We start from the raw sequence: 17,646 nt of genomic DNA, 5'->3' as shown, positions 1-17,646 counted from the left end.
GGCAATATGCTTCTGAGCCCCAGGTTCCATGTGGGTCTGGGTGGGGGTGGGACAAACAGCGGGTGATGGCTGCTGCCTCTGGTGTCCTGCTGGGGGTCTCCATGGAGACACAGGGGGAATCTAAACACTGGACCCAATGGAGCCTCAGCCTAATTCATGGAGTTCTGAGACGCTTGCCATTAAGAGCATAAAGCAGGCTGAAGGGGCCGCTCTAGTCCAGCCTCCTGCTCTCACAGTGGCCAACCAGGTGTTCATTGTGGGAAACCTGCAAGCAGGATTCGAGCGCCGGAGCCCTCTCCCGTCCAGCGCTTTCCAGAAACTGGGGTTCAGAAGCGTCGCTGCCTCTGACTTTGGGGGCAGAGCACAGCCATCGTGGCCAAGAGCTATTGATAGCCTTAGCCTAGAATCATAGATTTCCCCAGTCCTCTTTTTAAGCCACCCCAGTTGGTGGACATCGCTGCCTCCTCGGCGCGTTCCCTGGTTTGACTCTGCGCTGCATGAAGAGGGACTTTCCTTTCTGTTTCCCAAATCTTCCAGCAGCCTGCTTCCTTGAATGCCCACGGCATAGACAGCAGAGGATGTGTGCATGCACGAGAGAGAGAGAGAGAGAGAGAGAGAGAGAGAGAGAGAGAGAGAGAGAGAGAGAGAGATTTCAACTTGCCAGGCACAGCTCCCTATGCTTCTGGGTGGTGGGGGCAGGGAAAGAGAGACTGAGAGAGGAAAAATGCAGTTTATTTCCTCTTATCCCCTGTGAGTTAGGAAGAGGATTAAGGGTACAGTAATTAGAAAAGGGACTTGTTTGGGAAGGCCTTTCTCTTTCCCTCTGGCAACACTGAACCCCAGCAAAGAAGCCACAGCCTCCCGATGCCTTTGCCTTCCGCAAGGTGGGGAACTTCGACATCATCCTCCCCAGCTTCACAGCAGCCTAGTTTCTAGTGGGGGAAATGGGTGTGGGGCCTGAAGCCCACTGGGGAGTGTGTCACCTGCCACATTTCCTGATCCTAGATCTGTAGAGGTTGGCTATAGTTATTCAGTGGTAGGTGGGAAGGGTCTTTCTGCACATGCTAAGAGAAGCTCTCTCTGGGACTATTGGTGTACTTCTAGTACAGTGGTACCTCTACTTACAAATAACTCTACTTACGAATTTTTCTACTTACAAATGGAGCTCCATCCGCCATCTTGGATGCGGTTTAGATAGAATTTTTTCTACTTACGAATTTTTAGATAGGGTTGCTTCGACTTACAATTTTTTCTCCCAATGCATTCCTATGGGATTCGACTTACAATTTTTTTCAACTTACAAATGTGTGTTCGGAACGCATTAAATTCGTAAGTAGAGGTACCACTGTATTCAGGCAGCCCTGACTGTTGGCAACTGTGTGACAGGCAGAAATTCATTAGGTGAAGCAAATCCCCCCCCCCTCCCGCAAAATCAGAGGAGTCAGATGCCAGGGAAAGAAGGGAAGCAACAGCTTCCACCAGTCAGGATTCCCTATCCAGCAAGAAGCCTGGCTGAAGAGGAGGCAAGTTAGTGTCCAGAGAAAAGGGATCTTCTAAATTCTCTCCACAGCTCCTGATAAGAGTCCTCCACTCACACTCAAAGGGTCAAGGGGATTAATTGTGGCATGCTGGCAACCCGTAGCCTGTGCTGTCGTAGTTTATCACAACTGGGGCAAGAGCTCCGACTATGTCCACTTCCGGGTGACAGCATGGAGATTGGGACCCCCCTCAGGCTGCAATTGACATGCTCCCAAACCGAGTGCCTGATGCCATCTGGTGGCTGTGGAGGGGTACAGCCACCAAGAATATCTCACCCCTTACAATCTTGATTTGGGGGGTAAAGGAGTGAAATATCCTTTGATATTTATAACAACAACAACAACAACAACAACAACAACAACAACAACAACAACAACAACAACAACAACAACAACAACATTATACCTGCTATCACAGGAGCGGCCTCTGAATAGCAGTTGCTGGAAAACACAGGCAGGGAGAAGGCTCTTAGGCCCTGCTCCTGCTTGCAGGCTTCCCATGGAGGCATCTGGCTGGCCAGGCTGAGAACAGGATTCGGGACCAGTTGGGGCCACTGGCCTGAGCCTGCAAGCTTGCCTTACCTTTTCATGACTGAGGGAGGGTATTCACAGGATAAATACTAAGTCCCCCTGGTGACATTTGGGGGGGGGTCATAAACATTTACTGTATTTGAAATTGCCAGGGAGAAACCTGGTTGAATGGAACTTCCTTGTTATAGAAGGATCTTGGCCATGGGGATGTCTCAAGGTAACAGCCACACAGAACCTCTCCTTCCATGCTAGCTGGGCTAAAGGGATGTGTGGCAATTGAGAAATGAGACTTTTAGCCTGTGGCACAGCCTTGGAGGGCCCCAAGGAAGAGGCCTCTTTGGCTGAGTTTGATGGCAAGGCAGCATCTAACCCCCCCCCCCCGCCTCCTCAGCACATCAGGCACAACTGCACCAGTGGAGACGTGCTCCAGTACACAACCCCTGATCCCTGGGGGTTGCCCCTCATGGCAGAGAGGTGATGGCCCAAGCAATGGGGTGGCCAGCAGCCCCCAGATTTCAGGCCAAAAAGAAGATGAGTCAAACAGATTTCAGTACCAGAGCCAGTGATCCTCCCAGCAGAGCCCTGCAGGAAGTGACGGATAATAGAAGCCCAGAATTGTAGAGCTGGAAGGGACCCCAAGAGTCATCTAGCCCAACTTCTTGCAATGCAGGAATCTCAGCTCAGGCATCCATGGCAGATGGCCACCCAACCTCAGTTTAAAAACCACCAGGGAAGGAAAGTCCACCATCAAATGAATTAATTCTGAATTAATTAGGTCCAACTAAGTGAAAAACTGTGGTTTATTTGAGTAAACGGGGGTTGTTATTATTTTCCTAAATACGGAATTTGGATTTTGAAAAAGATGACATATGATTCTATGTTCCAGCACAGAGCAACTGAAGGGCAGGGAGCTGCTGCTACAGAGATGGCGAGACTTGCAATGTTTCAACAGCCCCTGGAGTTCCCAGAGCCTAAGGGCAGTGGAAGCAGACTGCAGCTCCAGGGGTTCTTTTTTTAAGAGCAGGAGCAAATATATCCTCTGCCATAGCACCAGTCAGGGCAGTCGATGGCTCCTCTTTGTTCTGGCATATAAGAGAGGTGGAAAAGAGTGTTTATTATTAATAATAACAGTACTTAATTTGCCTGGTTGTTTACATTTCTACTTAAAAGCTGAATTTTGCATTTTGGTTGGCTGAAGGCGGCCTTTTGCAATAGCTCGGGGTGTTTTTCTGCAGTCAGAGGTCGGGTCAGCATCGCACAGGAGGAAGGCAGTCATGTGTTCAGTCTCTTCTGGAGGTGTGGTTGATGTGTGTGTCATGATGAGATCCTGCACTTCCAAATCTACTATTACACCTCTGGCCATAAGCTGACCACCAGTGCTCTGCAAGCTTCATTCAGCTGGCCTGTGGTATACCTGAAAAGTGCCATTGAAAACTGTTATGTACTGAGCTGAATCCTAGAACAATAGGATTCAGAAACAGCGGGAGCTACCCAATCCAACTCCAGGTGGAAGTGAATCCGCAACCTGATTGGCCTGCTGGAGCAGCCAATCAGGCGGCGGGCAGAAGTGAATCTGCTACCTGATTGGCCTGTAGGAGCAGCCAATCAGGCTGCAGGCAGAAGTCAATTCACAATATAATTGGCCCACAGGTGTAGCCCTGAAGTAGCCAATCACGCAAGGCCCATTGTGTAAATAATGTATATAAGCAGATGGTTTTGGGAAAAGAGCCATTCTTCTTCTCCTCTTCTCCTTGATGACTATGAGCTGAATAAAGAGCATGAAATTCACTCTCGACTCCGAGTACATTTCACTGGCGACGAGGATGGGATCCTGCTGAGCTGACCGCCACCACGCACTGCACCGCAGCACCGCCACCTGCTGCACCGCTGCATCGCACCGTGCATCCAGGCTTCAGCTCCAGGACCCAAGGAACCCAGAATGGCAACCGACAGCAGCTTCTCGCCATTCAAACCAGCATCAGGAGACTGGGAAGGGTACGCTGCCCGTTTCAACTTCCTCCTGCAAGCGAAAGAAGTCACCAACGATGCCATGAAGAGGGCGACATTCTTCAGCGTCTGTGGAGAGGAGACGTTTGAAATCGCCCGGGCTCTCCTTGCACCTAGAGATGTCGCTACCGTCTCGTACAAAACAATAATGGAACGGCTGAAGGAGCACTTCTCACCGCAGCCCTCGGTGGTAGCTTGCCGAAATGCCTTCTACGCAAAGCGGCAAGCCCCGGGGGAAACCATAACTGGGTTTGTGACCTCCCTCCGCCAAGCCGCCCGGCTATGCAACTTCTCAGAGTTGGAGAACATGCTTCGTGACCGCCTCGTCGGTGGCCTGAGGGACGAGATGTTGCAACGACGCCTCTACGCCAAAAAAGACCTCACGTTCCAGATTGCTCTGGAGGAAGCCCTGGCAACCGAAGCCGCCGAGAGGTCAACGCAAGAGGCACGACCGGCCCCGCCATCCCAACCGAGGGTCTACCACGAAGACCTCACCGACGAATCCGAATCTGACAGGGAGGAAGTACACCGAGTACAGCGGCGCACTCAAGCAGCACACACACCACAGCAGCCTCGACGAGAAGGAGGGAACTGTGCAAGCTGCGGGGAGAACCACGAGAGGAGGACCTGTCGTTTCCGCAGCGCAGAGTGCAGGCAGTGCAGAAAATTGGGACACATCGCCCGGGTGTGTCGGGCTCGACTCACCCGTCGACAAGCATCAGATGACCGACCCAGGAGCCCCAGGTCACACGGCACCATGCACCAAGGCAACTCGACGGAGATCACGGACTACCAGGTATTCCAGTTGCCCCATCCCAGCACAGAGAAAATTTATATAGAGGTACAGATAGAGGGAGCCCCATGCCGCATGGAGCTGGACACGGGTTCAACTCTATCCATAATCTCGGCCCGAACATTAAGGGAACTGTGCCCTAATGGGGGTCCCAAACTAAGGCCGGCCCCATTCACCCTCCGGGACTTCCAGAAACGTAAGGTCCCTACAATGGGGGTGGGGACCTTCAGGGTGCAATATCGAGGGCGAAAGCAACAATTGGACTTGCTGGTAGTTAAGGGCCCCTACGTTAGCTTACTGGGACTGGCATGGTTTGGACCTCTGGGGCTAGCCGTTACCGGGGTGAACCGCACTAGCTTACAAGTGGACGTGGACGCCATATGCAAAGAGTTTCCAGGGGTTTTTGATGGGGCATTGGGACGATATACAGGACCCCCCATTGCCCTACAGCTAGACCCCGCTGTACGACCCATCAGGCACAAGGCCCGCCGGGTCCCGTTCGCCCTGAAACCCCGCATAGACGAGGAATTGGACCGACTCGTGGAGCAAGGAGTGCTGGAGCCGGTGCCCAACGCCCCCTGGGAAACTCCAATTGTCACACCCGTCAAGCCTAACGGTTCGGTCCGCATCTGTGCAGACTACAAATGCACCATAAACAAGGCTCTCACGGCCCATGCATACCCAGTGCCAGTGGTCAGCCATGTCCTCGCCACCCTGGCTGGGTCAAAAATCTTTGGCAAACTGGACTTGGCCCAAGCGTATCAACAGTTGCCTGTGGACGAAGCCACAGCAGAGGCTCAGACGATTGTGACGCACAGAGGGGCATTCAGAGTAAAGCGGCTGCAATTTGGCGTTAGCGTGGCACCAGGCATATTCCAGAATCTAATGGACTCTCTCCTTAAAGGGATTCCTGGCGTCACCCCCTTCTTCGATGATGTACTGATCGCCGGGCCCACACCAGAGGAATTTGAGGACCGCCTCCGCTCCGTCCTGCACCGTTTCCAGACGGCGGGCCTCAAGGTGAAGCGGGAAAAGTGTTTACTGGGAGTGCCGCAGGTGGACTTTCTGGGATTTAAGGTGGACGCAGAAGGGGTCCATCCAACTGGTGACAAGGTACGGGCCATTTGTGAGGCCCCAGCGCCCAAGAGCAAGCCCGAACTTCAGTCATTCTTGGGACTATTGAACTTTTACCATGCCTTTCTTCCGCATAAGGCAGCGGTAGCGGAGCCCCTACACAGACTCCTAGATAAAAGGGCCCCTTGGGTGTGGGGCCAGCGACAAAGGGCCGCATTCCAGGCAGTCAAGGACTTGCTCGTCTCGAACTCGGTCTTGGCACACTTCGACGAGAGGCTGCCAGTGGTGCTGGCATGCGACGCCTCTCCCTATGGCATCGGCGCTGTCCTGGGACACCAACTCCCGGATGGAAGAGAGGTGCCGGTGGCATACTTCTCCCAGACGCTTGCTGCAGCCGAACGAAACTACTCACAGATTGACAAGGAGGGTCTGGCAATCGTGAAGGGCGTAAAAAAATTCCATGATTTCTTGTACGGGCGGCCCTTTACCATAGTGACTGACCACAAGCCGTTGCTTGGCCTGTTTGCCCCCGAGAAGCAGACCCCCCAAGTGTTGTCTCCACGTGTCCTCAGGTGGTCAATTTTCCTTGCCGGCTACCAGTATGCACTAATCCACCGCCCTGGGAAGGCGATGGGCCACGCAGACGCCCTCAGCAGGCTACCACTACCAGAAACAGGCCCCGACCCAGCGCCTGCGCAAGAGGTTATGACCCTGGAGCTGCTTCCCGACCGACCCATTCAGGCACAAGAAGTTGCGCACCATTCCACAAAAGATAGGGTCATCTCCCGGGTCCTGGACTGGGTGTGGCGAGGATGGCCCAGCAGCAGCCCCGGGCCAGAATTCGCTGGCTACACAAACCGCAAACATGAACTGTCGGCCCACAAGGGGTGCCTGTTATGGGGAAGCAGGGTTGTTGTTCCCCAGCCCCTCCGCAAAAGGGTCCTCACAGCCCTACACGAGACACACCCAGGGGTAGTGAGGATGAAGGCCCTTGCCAGGAGTTATGTGTGGTGGCCGGGGATTGACAGAGAGATAGAGGCCTGGGTCCAACACTGCCAGACCTGCCAAGAATCCCGCCCGGATCCCCCAAGGGCCCCAGTCCAGCCCTGGGAGTCCGCCCGACATCCATGGTCACGCTTGCACGTGGACTTCGCTGGCCCCTTCCAGGGAAAAACATTCTTCATAGTGGTGGATTCCTACACCAAATGGCTGGAGGTCGCACTGGTACCGTCCACTTCTACGGCGGCAGCCATCTGGGTACTACGTAAGCTTTTTGCAACCCACGGGCTCCCTGACACCCTCGTCTCGGACAATGGAACCGCATTCACGTCAGAGGAGTTCCAGACCTTCACAGCGCAGAACGCCATCCGCCACATCCGCTCAGCACCATTCCACCCTGCCACCAATGGCCAAGCGGAGCGCATGGTGCGGACCACCAAGGACAGCCTCCGCCGCATGACACAAGGGGACTGGGAATACCGCCTTGCCGCATTTCTTCTAGCACAGCACAGCACCCCAAGCACAACGACGGGCCGGAGCCCAGCTGAACTACTAATGGGCCGGCGCCTTGCAACTAGACTGGACCGACTTCACCCCGACAGAGCTCAGGATGAGGTAGTGGTGGGGAAAGGCAGGAACCCCCGGACATTTGTGGCCCAGGACGCAGTGTACGCAAAGAATTTTGGGGCAGGCCCAGCATGGGTACCCGCCACAGTCACCAAGGTGACCGGTCCCGTGTCGTACGAGGTACTAACGGAAGGGGGGCAATGTTGGCGCCGCCACTGCGACCAGCTACGGCGACGATTCCCAGGAGGAACCCGGGAGGAGAGCGGGACAGAGGGGTCCCAAGGGGACAGCAGGGCAGTGAGGCCTGTAGAGCGAGAGGGGTGGGCAGGGGAAGCAGAAGCAGAAGCAGTAGGCACAGAGGGGCGCCCCGAGGCTGGAAGGACACCGGAACCAGAGCCACAACCTAGTGGTTCAGTGGCGCCAGACCAGACAGCCCCGGCACAGCCAGCAGCCTCGGAACACGAGCCAGAACCAGAACCCCTGACCAAGGAACACCCCAGGCCACAACGCACACGGAGGCGGCCAGCAGACCTTGGGGACTACGAATGCAACTTCCCGGGCAGGACTGGAACTTAGAGGGGAGGGGTGTTATGTACTGAGCTGAATCCTAGAACAATAGGATTCAGAAACAGCGGGAGCTACCCAATCCAACTCCAGGTGGAAGTGAATCCGCAACCTGATTGGCCTGCTGGAGCAGCCAATCAGGCGGCGGGCAGAAGTGAATCTGCTACCTGATTGGCCTGTAGGAGCAGCCAATCAGGCTGCAGGCAGAAGTCAATTCACAATATAATTGGCCCACAGGTGTAGCCCTGAAGTAGCCAATCACGCAAGGCCCATTGTGTAAATAATGTATATAAGCAGATGGTTTTGGGAAAAGAGCCATTCTTCTTCTCCTCTTCTCCTTGATGACTATGAGCTGAATAAAGAGCATGAAATTCACTCTCGACTCCGAGTACATTTCAAAAACCATGCAAAGATGTGACCGTGGGTGCACAAGGGGGGAAAGGCGTTTGGGGTACAGACAAAGTGTGTGAGGCAAGTCATAAGAAAACTGAAGTGGATTGCAGTGAAATGAATATCTTCCCCTGCCAGGACGGGCAAAGTTCAGAGAAGGTCTAGCATGATTTCAAAGGATTGGATAGGCACATTTTGGGGAAAACACAAACAATTTGTCAAAGAGATGAAATAGTTTTGAATCCTCTCTTGAGAGGGATCCAGAAGTCTGATTTGAGCCCAATGACCTGAAATGCAGCAACTCTGCAGCCCCATTCCCACTTGCCCCTGGTTCTCCAACTTAAGTTGCACAGGGCACCCCAAGAGAAACAGCTTGGGAAGAAGCCTTCAATGCCTCCTGTGGCTCTTGCTTGTGGAAATTGACAGGCCCCCTCCTCACACCATTTAGAAAGAGGAAAGATTGGACTATGTGTAGCCATTATGCATGGCAGCTAAGAATGGATCCTCCCTCATTAGAGGGAGTCTACCTGAGGTGCCAGGGGACACAAACAGGATAAAAAGAGAAGCCTGGGGGGTTTTCCTCAGCATTTTCAGGGCAGTTGGAGACTATGGAAATGGGAAATGGATGTGTGGATGAACTGAGCAGGCAGATTTTGTCATATTCCCAATGCCAGGTAGCCAACTACACAGAAAGAAGTCCACACAATTTGGGTCCCATGCAGTAAGGAACCGCAGTGCTGGGATAACTATGCCTTAGGCATGTGCAGGGAGACTTGGGCTGCAGCTGGCACCTGCCAGTCAGAAATCCATCTGGGAGCCCATGGCGCTGCCACCCAGGCCATGTGGCAGCAGCACCCTCTGTGCTCCCAAACTCTGAGGCAGAGCAGTACAATTTCTATTAAGGTGACTTACACCAAGTTCTGCCACCTCCCATTGAAGTTTAAGCTTAAAAATATTTAATCCCAACAATTTTATAAAAAGAGACCTGTAAGAATGGAAACAGAAATCTGGGTACATTTTTTCTTTTTTTGGCACTTTCCCCCTCCCTCCTCTTACCACTGCAAATTACAAATAGACATTCTTCTTTTTTGCTGTAATTTTTTTTTGGGGGGGGGGGAGGAAAAAGTAAATTACTAAATAGCCCCAAACACCTTACTCTTGACAACTGCAGAGACGCACAAACCAGGTTTCTAAACTAAAACAGACGTTTAAAAAACATTGCCATGGTTACAGTTTCACCATTTTTACAAAGATGCCTCTCCAGTTACCCATTAATAACAGGGATGGTCTGAGAGGGGACAGGCTGGGTGGAGGTAGGAAGGGGCGGCCAAAGGGGCAGAGTTTCTCTGCAGTCCAACTAGTGCTCTTCCCATCTTCAGGTTCCTGTGGAAAGGCTGCAGGTTTGAGTTTCCTTTCTTTCCCCAATCGCCCAGGAGCAAAGGCAGCCCACACTGCAGGGCCTTCCGGTGGGGAGGGGAATCGGGGTGCATTTGCCCTGTGCCCCAAGGCAAGTGGTGTTTTGCAGACCACTCCTTTCTCCTGATCTAGCTCATCTAAAGCAGTTGTTCCAGGTGGCTTTAAAAAAAATAAGGCCCAACAGTGCAAAATCTCAATGATTCAGAATTGCAATGTTTCTCGCGCACAAACATGATGTATGAATGAGGGGGCTTTTGCTATACCCTGCTTTGCGAACTGAAGATGTTGGGGGACCAAACAGTTGCCAGTATGATCACCTGCCTGCTTCCTGTCATATTCCAGACAAAAAAGACTGGATGCAGCCCTCCATGTTCAGAAGCCACTAATCCAATACACCCACAGACCATTCCTTCACACGCCTTTCAGGGAGCCAAAAGAGTCACAATTTTCTTATGTTGTTGGCTCCAATGTGTGCACCAGAAACACCAAAACATGTCCAAAGAGCCTGGAACTGCCATTTTTGCCCTGAGGTACAGTAAAAGTTGGCAGGCAGCATACTTAAGCAGCAGCCACAGAATTCTTTAAAGGCAGGTAAGACCAGCTGGGAGTAATTCACCAATCTGCTGTCCAGCTTCCAGAGATATTTTTCTCTGCTTTCCCTAGCCAAGCCATCCCCTAGCTGGCCATTTTACACGGGTTCACATCCATGATTCAAGACAAAAATGGGATGAGATTTCAACACACGATTTTCATCATTTGGTCACTGTTGCTCTTCAGGCAGTCACCAGCGGCTTTCCAAGCTCCTCTACAAGTTGGCACCACTTTCTCTTCCAGCAGCTCAAACAGAGGAAAACACAGCACCAAGTTCCGGGGTTTTTTTTGGGGGGGGGGAGTGGCTGCCATGAGAAGAGATCCCTCTGCCCGCTGTCCTCCTGGCAAACAGCTGAACCTGGCGTTGCCCAGCTTGCTCAGGGACCCAAAGCAGCTTCATTTTTCAGTGACAGTAAGGAAAACCCCAACTCACAATACACAACGAATGCACCACAGTGTTATTTTTTATGCAGCCATACAGGAGGTTGCCTTGGTGAGCAAGGATTAGCTCCAGAGCCTGCAAATCCAGTGCAGCACCCAATCGTGATACTACCGGGAACATAACTGGAGAAGACTTCAAGATGGAGAGGAAGGTGGCAAAAGGAGAAGGAGCGACATGGTCAAGCTCTCAGCCAAACTCCACTGGACATTTATCACTTGAGCAGGTTCTGGGAGAAGAAATCAAGGCTGTGTCTGGAGAGTTCCACGAGGTCAGCTTCATATGGATACTTCATATTCTCGTGTTTCCTGGGGAAAGAAAGCAGACTGGTCAACGGCTGCCTTTGCCCCCAAAAGGGTGCCAGCTATGTCTTTTCAACAGGGGAAATTGCTTAGAGTTTCAGACACCTGGTCAGAACTATTTTATTTCAGGGGGCCTCTGCACTCTGATTACTTCTCAGGGGTTTTATTTTTTAAAACAACAACAACAACAACAACAACAACACCAAAAAAAATCATTGTTGGGCATAATGTTTTGTTGTTGTTGAGATTTTACATTCTTGAGGTTTTAAATTCATGTTAACTTCAAAAGGTTTGGGGCAGGCGGAAGGAGTCGCACAGCTTCACTCTCCATAAAAGGCAACCCCTTTAGGGTATGGCAGCTCCTCCATTGGCTGGCCTGCTCTGATGTCATGGTACATTCACAGACATGCTAAGCACGGAGAGAAAACTGCCTGCCATCGTTGACAGAATGCTGGCAACCAGGATGAGGGATGGGGACCCCTCACTGAAGGCTGAAAGAGAGGAAGGTGGTTGTGGACTGCTGCTGCTGCTGCTGCGGCAGATGCCATGAGTAGGACCACAGTCCGGAAGCAGGCAGTGAGGCTGGACATCATGCCTTGTTCTCAGACTACCAACTGCAAATAAACCCAAGTTGTAACCTTAGAAAGGGCAGCTCATTTCATCCAGTGACTCTGCTTCCCCTGTGGCCACTATGGAGAGGCTCAGAAACTACTCTGATGGCACATGGGGCAAGACAAGGGAGCATCATTGTGGTTCTTCGAGGCAGTTGAATGAGGACAACATTCAGGACTGTCCCGAGACATTTCACTGCCTCTGTCTGCCTCACAATTGCCTCCACGGGGACTTGTGTGTTCCACATGGAGCCAAATCAAGATGCTGCTTTCAATCCAGGAATCCGTCAACTCACCCCTGTCTCATAAATCGGGTTGTCAAACTCTGTCTCCACTGTGATCTGGCTATATGGGTGAGAGTACATGAGGGGCAGGCGCAGGCTGGAGTAGTAGCGGCACCTGAGAGTCGGGGAGAGAGAGACAGAAGAGTCAAGAGAGCAGAGTCCAAAGGGATCCACTGAGCAACACTTTCCAAGCCCTTCCAGCAGCACCTTTCATGGGAGATGATGCATTGATGGCCCAGGACATTGAGACCATTGGAAGGGGGCTGAACACCAGCTGCCCCAGGGCCCCTCCTCCCACCCCATTAGTTGCCCACAGATTGACATGTACCTCTCAGAGCACAGACTGCCCCAAATACAGAGCAGGGTGCTGAGGAAAGGTCCCGGAGAAGCCAAGAGCTACAGGTGGGCTGGCAGAAGCAGGCAAGCTGGCTCAGAAGCTGAGCCCTTTCCCAAACGCCCCAAACGCCTCCCAAACCAGAGAGGGCACCTGCCGCCCCCCTGCCTTCCTACCTGGTGATGTAGACGTATGCTCCCCCCAGCAGCAAGGAGACCACAAGCACTGGGATGAAGATGGCCAGCGCCATGTTCCCCCCTTCCAAGGATGTTTCTGCGGCAGCTTCGGCTACTGAAGAGAGAAGTGTCGGGGTGAGATCCTAGACAGGTAAGCACCTCATGGGATTCCCCAAGACTGACACCCCAAAGCACCCATTGGAAGCTGCAGAATGGAGATCAGCCTTGAAATGGATTTCCCTCCAAGGGCATTGCTAGGTGCTTAAGAGGCTTTGAACAGGCACAGGAAACAAATGGGTGTCCATGTTCCATGCAAAGTGTCCACACAAGCCGTCTGGGAGCAGCCTCATTCCAGGGGGGAATGCAAGCAAGGTGAGGGGTAAGGCTGCCTTCCAACTCTGCCCTTCTAGGACTGGCACCTGAGCGAGTGTGAGAGTTTCTGCAGCTCCACCCACCCTGGAGATGGATGGCTAACACTCAAGACAGATCTTCAGATATCAGAAGACAATCTTTCCCACCATTAGCTGGCACTGAAGAAACATTGACTGCCTGTTAAGCAACGGAGCTTTCCCCTGCAGAAAAGAGCCCTTCTCTCTTGCCCTCCATTTAGCCAGAGCAAAGTAGGCCTGCTCTCCAAGCCGGTTCCTGAATCCACAAGCTCAAGGATACAGTTCTGTCGGCCAGGAAGGCGGAGAAAACCCTGGTGGTAATTTCCAAGAGCAAACATCTTCTTTGCCATCTCCCTGACTCCTGCTTACTGGGCCATGGCTGGGAGAGTGTCAGCTGTCACCCATCCCAATGTAGGCAGGCTGTGAAGGAATGAGATCTTGTATGCATATTACATGGAATGCATATTTTCTGTGTTCGTTCATTGGGAATTAAAGGGTTACTTGGGAAACCTAGCAATTGCCCTGGGTCTGGAATCCACAGCTGCAGTCAGTCCATGGCAGGATATAAGGCATGCATATCTCAGAGGAGAGGCAAATTGAAAGCTCCCTGATTCTTTGATCCTGGGGCCTCTGCGAGGAGCATTTGATGGACAAGGAGATGCTATAAGAACAGGTGGCTGGCCAGGAGGCCAATGACTGGAGGACAGCAAAGGAGCTTGTGGAAGATTCTGTCTCTAGAACACATGAAGAGCCTGCTGGATCAGGCCAGTGGCCCATCTAGTCCAGTACCCTGTTCCTACAGTGGCCTGCCAGAGGTAAGCCTACATGCAGGATCCAAGCACAAGAGCACTCTCCCCACCTGTGGAGGCAGAGCACAGTCACGGCAGCTGGTAACCATTGAGAGCCATCTTTAGGGAAGTGGGAATCTTTGGGGAATGGGCTTAGAGATGGGCGCAAAGGACTGCATTTAATCTTTGCTCCCTTGCTCTGTTGGGGAATTTGCTGATTTCCTGTAATTTTTTATTTGCAATATCTTTTTCTTAAAAGGTCTTACTTTTTTTTTTTGCATCTTAATAAACTTTTTGTTTCCTAATGGATTTGCCAATAAAGCACACATGGCAGAAACTCCAAATGAAAACTAATCTGGGTCCTGTTGACTCTGGAACTCGGGGCATCCATGAAAATAGTCTGCTCACCTTCTAAGGCATGCTCAAAGCTGTCTTGATTCACTGAAAGAGAAAGGCAGGTAGGTTAGCTTGGGGCTGCTGGATCCAGGGGCTGCCCCAGAGAAGATGAGGCAAGCATCTGCACCCTGGCCCCTCTCTCTTTCCAGGGGAGAGTACCTTTGCAAACAGGGAGCGGCCCACTCCAGCGGGAGGGCTGACCCAGAATGCACTTGATGGTGACCTCTCCGATGAGCTCAAAACCCTCATAGCACATGAATGTCAGGGACTCCCCAGGCAGGTAAAGGCGCTTGTAGAGGATCTGGTATCCGTTTTCTGGTAGGCCTGGGTTCTCACAGGCGAGGGATTCTTCAGCTAGGAGGAAACACACAGAGGAGGAAGCCTATGAACATTCTTTCCCCCTCCAAATCAGGTCTGCATGAAGATTCTTTGGTTCAGGGTGCGTAGATTTATTTCTTGCACTTATCTCCCATCTGTGAGGCAGGTTAGGCTGAGAGAGGCAATGGCTGGCCCAAGGCTCATGGCGAAATGCGGGATTTGAACTCTGGTCTCCCAGGTCCTCATGCCACACTGCATGAGACAGAGAGTGTTTTTTCCCAGCAGCTCAAGCAAGACTGGCGCCACATAAGAAGTGCTGCTCTGCCCCTCCTGCCCCACAAATGTGTTAGAAGTATTGCTTTGCTACCTTCCCTGTGAAGAAAGAGGGTTTTCTCACAGCAAAGGCCACAAATTAACCTGTGGGCTTGGCGCACCTTTTGGCAGCTGTTTGCAGGTGTCAGCCAAGTGCTTCTCCACCTGTCTTTTGGAGGTTTCATCCAACTACTTGCTGGCAACAAATATTGATTGGATGCTATAATTTAGCTCAGTTCCTGGCATATCCAGGGGAAAAAGATTTCTGGCGCCATATTTGAAGATCACCATCTTCAAATATATGAAGGGCTGTCACACAGAAGACAGAGCAAGGGTACCCTTGAGGGTAGGGCCTAAAACCAATGGATTCAAATGACAAAAAAGGAAACACAGTATTTAAGCAGAGGTCATATGGCCATCTGCCAGGGATGCCTTAGCTGAGATTCCTGCATTGCTGGGGGTTGGATTAGATAACCCCAGTCCCCTCAAACTCTTCAATTTTATGATTCTAGATGATATGGAAGAGCCTTCTCCATCCGAGGCCCTGAAGAGAGCCCCTGCTGGTTAAAAGAGACCTTTTTGAGCCCAATCTATCAAACCTGGACCTGTTGAAGGCAGCTTCATATGGTATTTGTATTTATATTCAAATGCCAGCCACAGGGGTTGCAGTCCACCACAACTCAACCATGGCTTCTCATTTCCAGGAAGTGTGTGAGTTTTGCATTCAGAGGGGGGAGCCCAACGTACAAACACAGTGGGGCAGCCTTGAGGTCCAGATGGGCGTCCCCGTCTCCCGGCTGTAACAGGTCAGGAGAGAACTTCCTTCAAGAACGAAGCCCGGATTGCAGGTGTACTGGATTGTGGTCCCTACCAAGAGCACGGGGTCAGAAATCAAACGGGTTGAGTGCTCCACCTCCCCAGGGTCTGTGCAGTACATAACTAGAGGAAAGAAAGGAACAGAGTTAGATGAGAATCCATGGCAATAGTTGGTCTCTCTAGCTTGCAGTGTTGTAGGATGTGGAGGATTTCAGGTTTGAAATGCTTGGAGTCCTCATGAAAGCTTTGAAATCTGATGCCTTTTCACCCTTCAGTTTGAAAGGTTTCAAGTATTTGTGACCTCATTTAATGTTGTGGGGTGTGTAAGAACTGCCATTTATCTGTAGAGCTGTATTTTCAGGTTTTTATTGGTTGGGTTGCTATGCTTGCTAGGCTTCTGGACCTCGTGTGCTGAGAGGGCCTTGATAGTTATTTACTGCACCCCACATTTTCTCTCCAAGGAGTTCCAGGTGGCATACACAGTCCCCCTCCCCCATCTCATTTAATCCTCAGAGCAACCCTGCAAGGTAGGCTAGGCTGAGAGGCAGGGACCAGCACCCAAGGTCAACCAGCGAGTTCCATATGGCTGAGTGGGGATTCAAACCCTGGCCTCCCAGGTCCTATTCTGACACACTGGCCTTGACCTCCAAGCAAGGCAGAGGCCTTAAAAACTCCCTTTGGGCTGGTTCCTCTTGAGTCACCTGCTGCAAAAGGAGCTTTTAAGCTCTCCCCCTGGGCAGCTCCAAAGGACTTGGGCAAACCTCTGTGTAAGATGAGACCATACTATATAAACGGAGGGAGCCCCCTCAGCTCTGCTCTGTAAGGTGCAAGGCTCTCTCTTACATGGCAGATGCAGGGAGGGTTCCTCAAACCACAAGGAAAGACGTGTTAAGAGTCAGCACAGGTCACGCCACCCCTGCCTACATTGCGAGACCCATACTTTTCTCACAGAAGGGTGGGTCGCTGCTCCAGCTGAGGTCCCACTGGCAGGTGAGGGTGTCACTCCCGACAATGTCGTAGCCCGGGTCACACTGGTAGGTGATCTTGGCTTCACGAACAAGCTCTGTGTGAGATGTGGTCTTCCAGCCGTTCTGGATTTCAGGCAAGTCTGAACAGGAGTCATTCCGCGACACTTCTGTACCAGGAAAGCGAACTTGCAGTTAAGAAGCAGCTGGGTACACAGCTGGACTCTGCTCCTCAAGCACCTCAAATACCCCCTTGACAACTATTTGACAGCTGCAGGAAACATCAGGTTCTAGAGAAGCTGGAGGTGGAACTCTCAAAATCTGGGCTGCAGCAACCTGGGCTTCATCTGACAGAACATTTTGCCTCCTTTAAGGAGCTTGGATGGCACCGTCTCCAGAAGAGCTGCCCCTCTGATGGGATGCGCCCTGCTTAGAGCATTCTGTGACATCACAGAGAGCTTGCAACAGGGGTGCCAACTTGAATAAAATATGGGGGGGGCAAGCCCCACCCCACATAATCGATCACAAGATGCAGCACACACCATTTGAATGGCAATGCCCATCAACTCTGGCAGCCCCTCAAATATTTTAGGGGCCCCCGGAAGGGACCTTGGCCCTTAGGAGTTGACTCCTGTGGCTTGCAACACCCTCCCTGGTGAGAGGGAGGGGCAAAGTCAGAAGAGGCAGAAATCAGCGCTGTTGCTCTAAGGGAAATGGGAGGTAGGTTTGGCTGGAAGATGAAGGCCACGTGCCGGAGGGGTGGGGCTGGAGATGGAAAGGGCTCTATGCTGTCAAGGTCTTGAGGCTGCCAAGACCTTGAGAAGTGGGAAATGCAGATTTTTTTGGGGGGGGGGGAGGAGCAGGCTGACAAAGGCCCATAGGACCAGCCAGGGGAACTCTGGGTCTCAGTTTGCATAGGGCCAGAGAGCATGTGAGGACCATCAAGGTGCACCTGACCTCTGGTCACAGTGCCTGGGGAAGATGCAGGTCAGAGCCCAGAAACACAGCAGATTCCATGTCCCTGACTGAGGTGGGAGGAGTTCCAA

The 17,646-nt window shown here is 52.0% G+C and overlaps 1 protein-coding gene across 1 annotated transcript in view; it reads right to left on the bottom strand.

The window, feature by feature from the left end:
* Window positions 1-9,496: 9,496 nt before the first annotated feature.
* SEZ6L (seizure related 6 homolog like) overlaps window positions 9,497-17,646 on the bottom strand; it is a 103,440-nt gene continuing 95,290 nt past the window's right edge. The window contains exons 11-17 of the mRNA XM_035099185.2: window positions 16,576-16,770; window positions 15,567-15,758; window positions 14,349-14,543; window positions 14,202-14,234; window positions 12,617-12,731; window positions 12,119-12,221; window positions 9,497-11,217 (exon numbers count right to left, since the gene is read on the bottom strand). Coding sequence (XP_034955076.1) covers window positions 11,188-11,217; window positions 12,119-12,221; window positions 12,617-12,731; window positions 14,202-14,234; window positions 14,349-14,543; window positions 15,567-15,758; window positions 16,576-16,770 — 863 coding nt within the window. The 3' untranslated portion in view covers window positions 9,497-11,187. The remainder of the gene's footprint in view (window positions 11,218-12,118; window positions 12,222-12,616; window positions 12,732-14,201; window positions 14,235-14,348; window positions 14,544-15,566; window positions 15,759-16,575; window positions 16,771-17,646) is intronic.

This window comes from Zootoca vivipara, chromosome 17 (genome assembly GCF_963506605.1).
Source record: "Zootoca vivipara chromosome 17, rZooViv1.1, whole genome shotgun sequence".
In the NCBI taxonomy this organism is placed as follows: Eukaryota; Metazoa; Chordata; class Lepidosauria; order Squamata; family Lacertidae; genus Zootoca; species Zootoca vivipara.
This window is presented reverse-complemented; position numbering and strand designations above follow the sequence as displayed.